The following is a 14,863-nucleotide window of genomic DNA, read 5'->3' as shown; positions in this document are numbered from 1 at the left end:
GGTGCTGATGATTCCCCGGGTGCCTCACACCTACTTGAGTTTCCTGTCCCGGAACGCAGGAGTCCCGGGCACGATGGTTTTGATGAAGAAGGGTTGGTTTCCTTTGCTTTCCTCAAAGCCTCCCACGATGCTGAAGCCCCAACTTTCCAGGTTTCCTTTACTAAGGACAATATCTTGACAGAAGTGAAGGTAGCTGTGTCAAAAACAGAGAAGTTATGAGGAAAATTGCCTGACCAGGAATTTATGTTTTCCCTTATGGAAAGCACAGCTCTGAACAGCCTCATTTTCCTGTATTTAGGATTTGAGACACCCCTTTGCAAGGCATGTCAGAGGGTTAATTTTCAAATGGGATGATGCCAGTCCTTTAGAAATCTTTTTTGAGTATTGAGTTAAGAGCTAAGAGGAAATCACCACTCTCTAAAAGGTTTTGGGACCCGCAAGACTCCTGAAAAACTTAATGAATTCTGCTAATGAACACCCAGTGACAAACCCAATTAACTGAGCAGCAGCTACACCCATGCAGTTAATGGCAGTAGAGGGTTTTAATCCCCTCTGCACTGCACTGGGACAAGGAAGGTTTTCAGCATCACTGGCAGCAGGTGTGAGGTGCAGCAGCTGCCAGGTCAGAGCAGGGAGGGGTTCAGGAGGATCCAGGATGTCCAGTTCTCACACTGGGCTCCTTGCTGAGAGCTCAGTTCTGGATGCTGCCCAGCGAGGTTTGTCTCCTCAGGGAGCCTGGGCAATGTGAGATGGAAGTGCCAGCAGCACTGCCCGAGCTGGTGGCACAGAGCCCCTGGAGCCCTGGCGAGGTGACACAGGAGGTGTCACACGGGAGGTGTGGCAGCAGCGTCTGTGTGTCCTGGCTCCCAGTCCGGCTGCAGCTCAGGTTACATCCTGGCACCGCCGAGCTGTGAAACTGCTGCTCATCATCACCTCGCTGAGCTATTCCAGCAGCTAAACTTTTCCTAATAAACGTTTTTGCCTCAAGGGCTTTGCTTGAGCGGTTTGCAGAAGAGTTTCAGATTTCAAAAGCCTTCCCAGTTAACTTCTCACCACGAGAAAGATCCAATTATCTACTTTCAAACTGTAATTTACTTTTGTAGGAGTTTTTCACACATAAACACCAGGAGACCCAGCTCGAGCTTACTGATTCCTCCATGGTTTCCTTCCACAGGTACCACACAAAAACACAGCTCTGAGCCATGGCTGTGCTTCTGCAAATAAATAGCCCCGAGAGCAACAGTGGCAAGGGCTACATCAGCACAGAACATAAATAAAAACATCAGGGACATTCTCCAGGAGCTGGAAAGGGCTGTTTGCTAGGAATCCGTTTTCCATATTAAAAAAAAAAAGGTTCTAGGAAGAGAAACTTTACTTTACTACGATCAAAAATGACTGTGGGAAAAGAATTTGGGAGTTTAGGGAAGGTCGAGGTGCAGGTTTTATGGTGCCAAGCACGCTGCTGAGCTGGCAGTTCCTGGTCCCTGGTGGAGTTTGCAGCTGCAGCAGGGCCAGGACTGGGAGCTCCACATGGTTCTTGTGGGAAGAGTCAGACTGGAGTCAGATAAAGCCCAGGGAAGAGGGTGGCAGGAAAACTGCCCCCTGAAACGTCACAAGCCACACAGTGCACTGGGTTTTCAAGAGGCAGAGGTTTCAGAGAGGAAAAATAAATCAATCTCTAAAGTTTTGGATCCAGGGTATGTTGGATTAGAACACGGGCCCAGTCCAAACCAGCTTTTGAGCTGGTTAAATCCAGTGGCTGGATTTAACACAATGCTAGGAAGAAATCAAAGTTTCTCTTTGACAGAAAGAGAAATCACAGATACAAGAATCAAGGCCTGAATGAAACACTGTGGGCTCAAGTGTTACAAGGATGAAATACACTTCCCTAGCCCTGAGCACTCGTTTCAACTCACACCTTTCAGCATCAAATCTGGATTCAAACTAGAAAAATTACATTCCTCTCAAAGGAAAGGGATATTTCTGCTGGAGCAGAGGAATAACTGAGGAAAAAAAAAGCTGAACAAACCCTAAACTGCATATGCAATTAGCTTTGAGCTTTCAGCCTGCAGGACATTCCAACACAGCGAGGCCAGGGCAGCCAAAAGGAGCAGATCCCAGTGGAACAGCTGGTGCTGGGTCCAGTTTGGGCACTTTTTGGGGATTTTCTGTGTCAGTGTGGTGCACACACAGGGTCTGTCAGGGCCACAGAGCAATGGACATTCCCCTGCAAAGGAAACCTGGTTTGGGTGGGTCAGGACCTCTCTGCAATGGGAACCACAGCACAGCAGGTGAGGGCACAGGGATCTCAGAGCACCTCCCTGAGCCAGCCTCAAGTGCCAGAGGCACCTGAGCGTGCCCAGGTGACAAACAGGGGTTCTGTGGGTGACCAGCCAGTGGCTCCCAGGTGCCACTGGGAGCAGGTGGGAAAAGCAGTGAGGAAGCACAGGAATTACAGCCCTTCTTAGTGCTGGAAACAGGAGCAAGATCCTGTCAGATCCCAGAGTGGAATAACCTTGCTGTGTGCCTCCTACCAACCCTCACAGCCAGAGCTGCAGACACATTCCAAGGCCAGAATTCAGGCTGGAGTAAAAGGAAGTGAAGAGCAGAAAGGGCACCTGGAATCACTGCTTGCTGCAGGGGAAGTCAAATGAAGGGGGAGCATCAATACCAGCAGCAAAGGAATTTCCAGCAATGCATTAAATGGAGGTAATGTCAGCACACTCCTGAAATGAAGGCAGGAGATCCAGGAGAAGAGAAGACTCCAGTCCCTGCAAGTCACCTGAGAGCCAGAAAAACTGGGAAAGGAAGAAAAGCCCAGCCAGGTTTTTCCTTGCTGAAGTTCACTGCAGCAGCAGCACAAGGAACAAACACCAGGCAGCACCTCAGGGTTTGTACCCAGGTTTGGGCTCTGCAGGTGCAGCCAGGGCCAGCTCACAGCAGAGCTGCCTGGAGCAGCCAGGCCAGTTCCTGGGGGAGCACAGGGAGAGGGGAGGAGCTGCTGAGCACAGGCCAAACACAGGAGACACAAAAGCTGCCTTTCCTTGGGCTGCTTTGTTGAGCAGGCTGCTAAGTAACACAACAGAGGCTTTGTGAGTGCTGCTTCTTTAGATGTCTCAAGGAACAAGGCTGTAAATGATCCAGGTTTCCCACAGGGGGTTTGGCTTTATGTTCCACCTGCAGATGCTGCTGCAGTCAGCTGGGATGACAACAGACCCTGCTTTTCACAGTGTTTGATGTAACTGCTAAAGGGAGGGAGCCCGAGGTTCACCTCTCCAGGAAGGAGAGGGAAATTCAAGCTTCTCTTGGAACTTACCAGGTTAAAACCTGGGCTAAGCCTGTGCTGCAAAGCTTTGGAAAACTCAACTGTGCAGATTCATTTCTGCTTCGTGCTGAAGATGACACAGTTACAACAGCCAAGAAGAGTTAGACTGAAAGAATGTCTGCCCCTAAGTGAGATGATCAGATCAGAAATTCCCAGACAGCCCAGGGCTCTTGGCTTGTGTTAGGGGGTGCAGAAAGAGCCACAGAGAAATTTCAGTCAGTACTTTAGCAAGGACTGTATCTAACACTGACTATTTCTCTTTTAAAAGGGGGGTTTCAGGGCTTCTAAAGCATGGTCACTCTACAATAGGAGTGTGGGAATGATGGGTCACTCCAGAAAAACAGTGGAAATTCCTTATGTACTCATCATTCTATGATCTCATTGGAATGGGGCTTTCCACTGCCTTTCAGCTAAACGGGAATACCAGGAATGCTTCCAAGTTCATCAACAAAGTAATTAGTTGCTAGTGTTTGAGTGAAAGTCAACCCTGTAATTAGCAGCTCTCCATCCAGTCCATGACAAACCTACCTGGGCAATCCAAGCCACGTGATCCAGAGGGGAGACCAGCTGAATCCCTGCTCCCTGATGTCCAGGGATGGCTCTGGGGAGTTCAAGGAGAGGATTTCCAGGGCTTTCAGTGTCACTGAGTGGGAAGCTGCATTGGATTTCAGTGCTGAGACAGCTTCATAGTAGTTCAGATGAGTCAAATCAATGCCATTGATGCTCAGAAGTACATCCCCTGTTGATGAAATAAAATGGGATTATTACAGACCCTTGGCTATGGAGCCCATTTCAGCCTCTCCTTAGTGTCCCAGTCCATCTTCCACTGAAAATATCCCACAATTCCTAAAGGATAAAGGGTCTGAGAGCCTCCCTTACCTCTCTTGATTCTGCCATCCCTGAAGAGGCATCCAATGGGCTGCACACTTGTCACATAGATAGGGAGCTTGTTTTTGTTATCCCTTCCACCTCCAATCGTGATTCCCAAAGATTCCTTTGGCTCCTTTTTTATTGCAACTGTCTTCTCATGACTTACATACCCCTGAGGCAAATCCTACAAAGCAATGACAGCACAAAATGCAGCTTCATTAATGCATTGAACAGGAGAAGCCCAGCTCTGGAAGACAACAACGTTTGTCTCCTTCATCCAGAGCATTCCAGCAGCGTTGCTGGAGGGCAAAGTCAGCTTCCCATGTCCTTGCTGTGGGTGGGAATACAGAGCAGCATTTCTAAGGTGAGCCATCAGTGCTGTCCCAGTGATCCCAAATCCATTTGCTGCAGGGAGATGCTCCCTCTGAGGAGGGGGATTTTGCACTGAGGAACAAGCTGTGAGCTCATCTCAAGACTGCTCATGCCAAGCAATGAAGCTCTCCCTGGCTGAATTTAGGTTGCAGTGAAGGCACACAGAGCACAGGCTGTACAACAGGGTGTAAATGCTACTCAGGGATTGAAATGCAGGAACCACACTCCAGCCATGCAGGAGAGCAACTCCCTGAGCTCCAGGGACACTGAAACACACCACTCCAAGTTCTACACACAGATTTTCTCTCTGGGTTCAGCACACTGGGGATTGTCCTCTTGCTCCTGCTGTTTGTTGTGCCCCACAAAGGGGTGGCAGACCCACACTGCAGCCACAGCAGCACCACGGGGCCACCTGGGGATTCTTCTCCTGGACCATAAAGGCCTCTGGCTCCACACCAGCTCAACTGCGTGTCACTGCAACACCCTCGGTGTGTGGGGCTTGATGGATGGCAAGAAGCAAATCCCAAAAAATCTCATGGCTGGCAAATTTCTCATTGCCCTTTCCAGACAAAAAAAGGATTAAACACCAGCTCTGTATCAACACTGAAGAAATTTTGAAACACCTTTTTCCCTTAAAGTGATATTTCCCCTGGTTCTTCAGTACCAAAAGCCCCAAACCTGCCCAAGCAGCAATGGAGCTGCTGATCAGCCTTCTGTGATAAAGCACCATCACAGAACAACACCATGCATTTACTAAAGCAGGAATAAGCAGCAGCTTGGCCTCATTTCCCAGCCCCACCTTCTGGTAGTTGGATTTCCTTCTGTAGTGGGTCTGGTCTGGTCGTCTCCTGTGGTGCACTGGGCTCCCCCCATTGCTGCTGCTGCTGCTGCTGTTGGAGGTGCTGCCATCCTCCACTGGCTCCCCCAGCTGCACCCCAGGCTGCCTCAGGATCACAAAGTTCACTCTGGATTCCGTGGTCTGCCCAGAGCAACAGGGAGTGGAAATTAAAAAGACAGAAAAAATGGGTTAGAAATGAGGGACAGCCCTCATTGCCTTGGGGAGAGAGAAGGGCTGGCATCAGTTCCTACAGAGGTTCTCCAACAGGTCTTCAGTGTGATGCAAAGTCTTTTGTGATGAGCCAGGGAATGTGATTGGAAAAAGAAAAAGGGAATTAGCAAACATGAGTCAGAAGGAACAGGAGTAGAGGCAGGCTTCACTCGTGCCTCCCTCCCCCACAACGCCAAACAAGAGAAGTGGAAAGGGATGATTAATTCCTGCACTTCGGTGCAAACAACCAAAATAGCATCTTGTGTTGTGCTACAGAGTGAACAGAGCTGGAACCCTGGCTGGTCCACACACAGTGACATGACAAGCCCTGGATGCTTTTATTGCATAGGAAGTTGTTAAAGCTCTTTCCCTTCCAGCTTTGATCATCTATTGTTCACCTTCTCCTATCCATGTTTTCCCCAGAGTAGCTCTGGTTAAACACTTCAGCAGCTGCATGTCTGGCCTTGGCAGGGCTGCAGGGGAAGTGCTCCCATTGTTCCTGCTGCTCTCATTGGGTTTGTTCCTTCAGATCACCTGATAGGACCTCATTGTGAAGGACTCACTGGGGGAAGGCCCACGGCTCGCTCGGGGCGTTTCCTGCCCTGGGTGACAGAAATGAGGTTGCTGCTCTCACTCCTTGTCACAGGACCCTTCTTCCCTGGCCTTGGAAAAGGGACTCTTTAAGTTACATTTAAGCAAAGATTTCAATTAGCCCTCAAAGGAACAGATCATGTTTTCCAAACAGTCGCAGTTTTACACAAATGTCACTTCCAAAGAGATTCAACCCCCAAACTTCATTAAGCCAGTTCTGAGACTTTGGTTGTTGCTTCCAGTGGGATCAAAAGAGTTCCTCATCCGGGAGCTGTGTGTGCACATTGCAACAGGAATGCAGCAGCACTTGTGGGATGCAAACAAATTCTGAGAGGCCACAGAACGGAAGCACAACATGAAAAAGGATCTCAGGGCTGGAACTCTGCTCTTTCTCCCATGGCACTGCACTCCTCTGATAACTGTGAGGAGAACTGGCCCTCCCTCCTGCTGACCTCACATCCTTTCTGGGATATAAACAGAATGGGATGAGGTGCATTGTGTCAGGATCTGTAGATAGAAACACAGACTGGAGGCACTCGCCTGGGGAGATAAAGAATTTAAACTGATCTGTGTGATATCTGCTGCACATGCAGCAAGCCTTAATCCTTTAACTAGAATTCCTTGCCCACTCCTTCCACCAACATCTGGCATGCTGCAACAGGAGCACATTCCACAGGGAAAGACCACCCTTCTACCCATTTAGTACCTGGGAATGTTTTTAGCCTGAGGTGCCTTACATCTTTTCCAGTCTCTCTTCACAAATACGGGTAAAATGGGGAGAAAGGGCTTCAAATCAGTGCACAGGGATCTGTTCTGTGCTGCCAGCCCATCCCATCTCCCAGCCAGCACCTTCAGCGTGACTGTTGGAAGGACAAGAGGCTGCCCTGATGCCTCCCTGTCTGCTGCATGAATCCACACAATGCATCCCAAATTCCCTCTGCAAGGCTGAGAGGCTGCAGACACCTCACAGGAGATGCAATCTCCTCAGATGAACTCCTGTGCCATGAGCCACTGCTTCCCCTCAGACCTGTCAGGGATGACTCACCATGGATTCCCACTCCTCGTGTTTATCTTCATTTGGAAGTGGTGCTTCCCACACATCCAGAGGGGAGTCACTTTCCATGAGAGAGATTTGGGGGAATGCAGCTTGCCCTGGTGTGTTCTGTTAGCCCTGGCTCAGAACAGGAGCCCTGCCATCAGCCACTCTCAGCCATTTCCACACAGCCTCTCCATGTTTGAGCTCACCTGGATTATCTGGGCAGCAGCCTCAGGAGTTCCTTGCCTCAAATCCTGGCCATTTATTGACAGGACTCTGTCATTCCGACTCAGCTTCCCATTCTTGGCTGCCAAGCCTCCCTCTAAGAGATCCAGAATAAAGATCCCTGCCTCGTCAGTCTTCCTGATCAGTTTGATTCCCAAGGGTTCTGAGCGGTCTCTCTTTACCAAGGTGACATGGATCACTTCCCGGGCCGTGGAGCTGCAATCCTGCTGTGCAGCCTTGGTGGAAAAGCCCTTCTCCTGCAGGACCATGAGGTGGAGAACAGGGCCTGGGTGGCGCAGGAAGGAGACAGCCTGGCAGTGAGTCACACTGCTGATGTTGACGCCATTCACCTACAAAGACAAACAAAGCACTCACTAATCAGAGCCCACGTTAATTAGGCACTGTCCACAGTGTGGGGCATGGCCAGGATGGAGCAGGATGGAAAACTCCCTGTGCAATCTCTGACTCTGATGCACATTAGGGAGCAAAGTTTTCAAAAAAAGAATGAAGAAAGCTGATGGAATCAGACTGTAATTGGTGAATAACTAAGGACAGGGACAAGACAGGACAACCCACACAACTAACAACTCTAAAAATGTTCAGTCATTCCTTCCATGCCATGTAAATGCAGATCTGCTTTTCTTTAATTTCCAGCATTCAAAGTACAGGCTTGGAGAAGACCCAAACCTCCACTTTTGAGTGGTCCATAGTCTACAAGCTTCTGGAATCATCCATCTAATTATGCTTTTACCAGGGTGACTCTGAGAAGGCAACGTTTTGCTTTGCCTTTTTTCACATAATATTCTGTGCAGTCTTTTAGGATACTAAGAGGGCTCCTAAGTGTGGGACCTGTCTATTTGCTGAGACTGAGACATGGACAATCCAACTGGATAAAACAGGAATCACTCCATTGATCCACCTGAGAAACCAACTCAGAGATCTCATCAGCCACTCGTGTGGGGGCTGCCAGCCCTTCCTGATGCCCAATCCCACGGGATAATGAGGATTTATGGCTTGGGAGATGATTGGGCTGCCATGGCTGGAGGTGCTAACAGTTGTCACCGTGTGTACAAGGTGTCACCTTGGTCACCAGGGCCACACAGCCGTGCCAGAGTGGGCAGTGCCCTGGCTGTGGGTCAGGCTGGGGCTGGAGCTCTGCATTACTCACATTTTGGAGCTGATACTCACTGCCAGTCAGCAGCTCTCACCCCGGACCTGCCCACGGAGAATATGCAGCTTAAGCAACACGGTGGAACAAGCAATTGTGAGACTTCCTAACTAAAGCAGAGAAATGGGGCTGCTGTGTGAAATCTTTTACTTTATCCAAAGCAGCCTGAATTCCAAAAAGCTGTCAAATATGCAAGAGAAATATAAGTCTGGCTGGAAGGAATGCCAGAAGTGTTCCTGAGCCCCAGCAGACACACAAAGCTGCTGACACAGAGCAGTGCTCTAAAACCCTCAGCTGCAGAGATTCCCCAGCTTTTCCAGGCACGCTCCTCCCCCAGCCAGTGGAAGCAATGGGGCAGCCAGGGGGTTTCCCTACCTCAAGGATGTGGTCTCCAGGAGCAATTCTTCCATCAGCAGCAATCACAGAGTCCCTCAGCACTTCCTGAACAACGATGTTCCCTAGGGGGGTGTCCTTACCCCCAACAATCCTCATCCCCAGCTCTTCCTCTGGATCTTCCCTGTGGATTTCGATGGTGGTAGTTTCAGCCACAAGACTGGTTCTATGAGGAAGATCTGGTTGTGGAAATTCAAGAGAAAAAGCAACACATTAACAGATTTTTCCTTCAAGAGTCAAACCCCTGGCAGGTTGTGTTCAAGGTAGCATCTGGAAGGGAAACAGCTATCAGGAGACCTAGGGTCACATAAAAAGCTTAAAACCCCTCTGTTTCTTTAGAGTTCCTCCAGAATTTTCCCCATTTTCTCCAACTCTTTATTGTTGCTGCTTGGGGTTTATTAAAAGGCATTCAGTATGGTTTGGCTATATTTAGAGATTTATTTTTCTCCTGTGACAGCTGGCCTGCTAGAAGCACGCACATAACAAATTCCAGTTTCCATGATGCCCATGAGGGAAAGGGACTACCCAGCTGTAATTACTGCTCTGCAACTTCCTTCCTCTAATTTCCTTTGCTCCCCTTTTCCCTTCCCCCCTGTAAAACAGGAGGAATGTTTGGCTGTTTCACAGCATACTGGAGATGAAGCAATGCTGCACTTTGGAGATGAAAATTGTTGTCAGCAAGTCCCAGCACAGGGACACTCAGGCAGGCCCAGCACTGCCTGGCAGGGTGAGGGGCAGATGTCACACCAGGGATGCAAAACCTGCTCCAGGTGTGCTTTGGGAAAAAGCCAACAGGGAACTGAACTGACCTGTGGGTTCCTCTGTCCCAGGCACAGGGGGTGGAAGCTGAGCCTAACTTTGAGACAAGGCACTGAGGTTTCCATGTTGCTGCCTCCTAACCAAGCTGAGCCAAGCACTGCTACCCTGGAGTGGAGATGGTGATTGGATGTGCAAGGCTTTCGGAGCTGCCTGTTAATCCAAAACCTAACTAATGCTAGCAAAACACCAGGAGGGAGGTACTGACCACTCCAGCAAACTGACTGTATATTTAACTTTCCTAACAAAATGAAAAAGAACCTGGAACACTTCCTAGTTACTAATTATCTGGCTTCTGCAAGGGCTTTAAGTGTTCCAGGTTCACATGGACAGGGACTGCCTTTGTTTCCCCACAGAATGCTGCAAACACTCACTGCAATCTAACAGTGAGTTTCTCCAAATGGTTTTGTACAGTTCTGTGCTTGTGAGCAGATTCTGCCACCCCTGATGCACACAAATGCATCTCCCTTCTGCTCAAGGAAGAGATGCCTCTGATGGCTACTACAATGGCTGAGTAGCATCAAGGATGTCTGACAGGGCTGGGGACGCTTAAAAAATGAATTTTCTGAGATAACTGCCTCATTTGTCTATTATGAAAGGTAAATACATAGTTCCACTTCTGTACCAAACTCTCACCTTCTTCAGTCTCCTCAAAAGCTGGATTAACCAGTCCAGGCTCTGCAGTCCCCAGTGACACCACAGCAGCTCCAGAGCTTTCTGCCACAAGTGAGGAGCCTCCACCTGGGACCTCTGGATCCTTGGGTATGTTGGTCTCCCCCTTGGCAGAAGGATCTTCCTTCCCTTTGGAAATGGGATTCTTTTTCCTCTGGAGTTCAGATTTGTATTTCTTAAACCCAGGACACCTGGAGAGAGATTGTTGCTGTCAGTGACTGTGTCTGCCTGGGCAGGTGACCCAGCACATGAAAGCTCTGTGGGAGAAGCTGGTTCCAGATCTCACCAGTGCAGTGCTGGTTTCTCAGATGATAAAATTGGTTCTCATTTCACCTTCAGTTTCTACTTAGGCAAGTATCAGCTTAAGTGCAGGCTTGTTATTTCACTACTTTTGAAATTATTAAGCAAATTAATTGAAAAAAAAGAACATAATAGAAACAGGAGTCTCCCTTGCTAAATATTTACCTGGCAAACACTCCATGAAGAAAACAATCTTTCTTAAATAGAAGCAAATACTGAGCTCTGACGTTGTAGAGATCACTATGAATTGTACCTTGATGCAAAGAAAGTGGCTCAAGTTTCAAGCTCAGCTTTGAATTAGGCTTTGTTTTAACACACAAGAGCAGCAAGGGAGGATTGGGCATTTTCTGTTGTGGACTGAGACCTGACCCTGGAGCTGGTGCACTCCCAGTCCATGCAGGGGATGGCTCTACCTGAATGGGAGCAATTGAATTCCTAATCCCACTGTCTGCTCCCCACAGAGATCCCAGAACTGGGATGTAATTGTACCCACAAAATGTGCCCTGGATGCAGATACATCACCAGCCTGTCTCAGCACTAATGGGTAAGGAAGAACAGCTCTGTTATCACCAGTATTTATATAAAAGGTGACAGGTGAGGAGGTGATAAATGCAAAAACATCACTTTCAGAGACAGGAGTAGTATTGGTGTTTATCAGAGTCACTTTTCCATTTAAACTGAACTATTTACATTCTGGCTAAAGAAGTCTCATCTCACTATTACTTTCTCTGGCTTATTCCTACTCATTTATTCTCCAAGCAGTAAAATAACCCTGAACTTAATGACAGAAGCTGAATGATCCACTTGTGCACATGTCCCTCTTAAGATACCAAAACACAAATTCAATTTGCAAAAGGCAAAGGAAATCCTCCAAGAAAATAAGTTACTATGTGCTTCTTATTTCCTTAAATCTTTTCCTATCAGTTAATCTCACTTAAAACAAGAAAACACCCAAATCCCAGTGCAATTTTCTTATCTGTATTTTTTTTTCCTCCCTATTTTTCAGTCTGACTGTGCCCACAGCTTCAAATCTTAGGCTACTCTGTCCCCAAGATAGATTCAAGCAACTGTGGAATATATGGGGGAATGATATAGTTTCCAGGCAGGTCTGTAATGTAAACATTTGAGGTGCCTCCCTCCCTGCCCTGTGTGTAACTCCAGTGCCAGAGGGATTACTGAGTGACAGGAGTTTACTGATAACAGGGCAGATTTGCAGAGCAGAGGAAGGCCCAGCCCTGGTGTGAGCCATGGCCCCAGCCCCAGCAGCCAGGACAAAGGGCTGCTTCCAGAAAAAGGAGATTATCAACTTTCACTGCAGGGAAAGGGGCACCCAAGCACCTTCCACCCCTTCCCCTGGCTCTAACACGAGCTCTCAGCTGTGGGGACTGAAGACAAGCAAACACCACAAGGGCACATCCTTGGCTGGAGCTGCAAAGGTATCCTAAGTGTACCTGTTCCTTCGCTGGCTTATTTTTAAAACGTGTCATTGCCACAACAAACTACAGCTGAATGGATCAAGCCTGTGGCATTTCTCACTGCTGACAAATACACCCTGCCAAGGAAGGTCTGTTCCACCTGCAGCAGGGCTTGCACTTAGCTCCCTTCCCTGCAAATCATTAACTAGGTAGGAACAAGGGTTCTCCACACACTACTGCAAGAGCTGTGTCACCTGCACTCCTTTTAAAGTGACAACGTCCTGCCTGCCAACAGCTCAACCAGCAGTGAAGCACCAAAAATCTCCCTTCCTCTACACAAGAGGAACAGAAAAAAAACATAGTGATTTTCATTTGCTTCTGTTTCTCAGCAAAAGAATGAGAAGATAATGGAATTATAAGTAGGTGATTCAGCAAGTGCATAATGTGCAGCTTGGAGGGACCTGCACTATTTGAATCACAGCCTTATGTACTGCACATCTTAATTGGACCAATTAAACTGGCAGCACTGCACAATCCCTTGTTTTCAGAGCCTTGACTTTGTGCCTTTCTTCTCTGCACAAGGGAAACAAGAATAAGCTTGTTTGTAACAATTCCAGAGCCGGTGCCCCAGTTCAGGACCCACAAATGTCTGGGTATTTGACAGGTTTAGTGTCTGCAGACGGCCTGAGGTGAGCAGCTCACCCTTCTCCTCCAGAGCACACACACACACAATTACACTGTCCTCAGCCACCCACTCTGCAGCCTCACCCTGGCATCTCTGCTGTCCCACCTTGCCCCAGTTTAGGAAACTGCTCTGAGAATGGCTGGTTCTGCCGAGCAGCACAACAGCCCTGGCAATAACAGGATGGAAAGGGGAATGCACCTGTTGTGCAGGTGAGCTTCCAGCTCACAGCGCTGCATGGTCTGCTGGCACTCAGCCTTGAAGGGACACAGCACAATCAGCTTATCCAGCAGGTTCCTCACCAGCAGGCTGGACTTGTGGCACTGCTGGAAGGAGAGCTTCTTACGATCCATGGGACAGAAGTTATACTCCTGCATGAAGTTCTCAAGGCACTTGAAACAGTACGTGTGCCCACAGGGCGTGTCCATGGGCTGCAGCAGGGGCTGCAGGCAGATGTGGCAGATGAGCTCATCGTCCACCTCGTCCTGGAAGTTGTACAGGTGATTGTCCAGCAAGGGGTGGGCCTGGCCACACTCACAGCACAGCTCGGGGACTTGGCACACGTTTTCCTCAGTGACGGGGTCAGCCATGGCAGCCAGCAGCAGGGAGGAGATTGTCACACAGCAGCACTGCCACGGACCTCTAGGGAAAGGGAGAGAGAGAGATTTCCAGCCATGCTTTAAATCCAGCAATTAAAAATTAAATTGTATTCCTGCCTTGAGCTTCCTCCCCCAGAATGTGCACCCCCACCTGCCCCCCGTAGGGCTCTTCCTTCCAGAACCACCCTGTGAATGAACAGCCCAGGGATCAGAGGGTGCAGGGACTTCATTCAGCACGGGGATAAACCAGAGACAGACTAAATAAACCCTGCCCAACACAGGGACAAGAAAAGCTGAGACAAAAACTGCATGTTCTTGAGGGAGAACAACCCAGAGAGGGAAGGGGAAGGAAGGATACACAAGACAGTGATTTTCAAACTTCCTCTGGCTTTCCAGATTATACCAAATCCTTTAAAGACGTGTGTGGTGAAAAGCCAGTTTGGGGACTGCTGGTTGTTAGGATTTTTGTTTTGTATTTGGGGGGTGGGGAGGATGAGGCAAAAGAAGAGGAAGAAATTTCAAAAGAAACTTAAATCTAAACCACATTTCCTTCCTTTCAAGCCCACTCCCTTCAAAAAAATTTGTTTTAACAAACAATGCATTGTTCCCCACTCATCCATGCCGAAGTTCCCCCATGGAAACAAATTTCCTATAAAAAGACTGAAGCTTCCTAAGTGGAAAAAACGTAAAGAATAGTCAACATCATTTGTTGTAATATTGGGAAAGAGGATTGAGCCTCACTCAGCTCCTTCCAGCCAAGGAGAGCAGGATAAGAACAAACTGAGTCCTTGTAGCTGCTGCTCTGATTTTAACAGAAATGTGTTCAGTCACATCCATTTTGAATCTTGCCTGTTGTAATTAAATATAAAATTCACTTGAGTTTCCTAGCAGATTACAGACACAGGGATGACTGCAGGGAGGATTTTTTTAACCTGGCAGTTATTTTAATGAAGTAGGAAATGTGGTATTAAAGGAAGCAAACTACATTACACAGTGGGAGGGGGTTGTGGTGATATTTTGAGGAGTTTGTGATTGGTGGGGTTTTTTTAAGCAAAGAATCCCAGCCTCTGAAAACACACAAAAAAATTGCAAAACTGTGATGAAATGGAAATTTTTGAAAGATGATGTGGAAAATCGCTGAAAACAATGACTTTATCTGGAACAGGTAAAAGCCCAAGCAAGAGGGAACACTGGTCTGCACCAGTGCCTGGAGGACACAGCTGGCACACAGCAGAACTCAGGAGGGGGGAGACAAGAACAATAAGATAGCAGGAACAGCAAGAAAAAATTAGTCATGGGTTTCTTATAAAAATCATACATCACTCCAATTAATTGTCAAGGTAAGTCAGCT

The 14,863-nt window shown here is 48.2% G+C and overlaps 1 protein-coding gene across 2 annotated transcripts in view; it reads right to left on the bottom strand.

Moving 5' to 3' along the window:
• LOC106853707 (ligand of Numb protein X 2-like) overlaps nt 1-14,863 on the bottom strand; it is a 28,603-nt gene that overhangs the window by 2,897 nt on the left and 10,843 nt on the right. For both annotated transcript variants that reach the window (XM_088172973.1, XM_088172971.1), the window contains exons 2-9: nt 13,115-13,555; nt 10,481-10,707; nt 9,011-9,207; nt 7,452-7,817; nt 5,367-5,546; nt 4,205-4,379; nt 3,854-4,064; nt 35-193 (exon numbers count right to left, since the gene is read on the bottom strand). In XM_088172973.1, the coding sequence (XP_088029099.1) occupies nt 35-193; nt 3,854-4,064; nt 4,205-4,379; nt 5,367-5,546; nt 7,452-7,817; nt 9,011-9,207; nt 10,481-10,707; nt 13,115-13,503 (1,904 nt within the window). In that variant the 5' untranslated portion in view covers nt 13,504-13,555. The remainder of the gene's footprint in view (nt 1-34; nt 194-3,853; nt 4,065-4,204; nt 4,380-5,366; nt 5,547-7,451; nt 7,818-9,010; nt 9,208-10,480; nt 10,708-13,114; nt 13,556-14,863) is intronic.

Source organism: Sturnus vulgaris, chromosome 14 (genome assembly GCF_052056855.1).
Source record: "Sturnus vulgaris isolate bStuVul1 chromosome 14, bStuVul1.hap1, whole genome shotgun sequence".
Classification (NCBI taxonomy): domain Eukaryota; kingdom Metazoa; phylum Chordata; class Aves; order Passeriformes; family Sturnidae; genus Sturnus; species Sturnus vulgaris.
The sequence above is the reverse complement of the archived record's forward strand: the minus strand, read 5'-3'. Positions and strand labels throughout refer to the sequence as shown.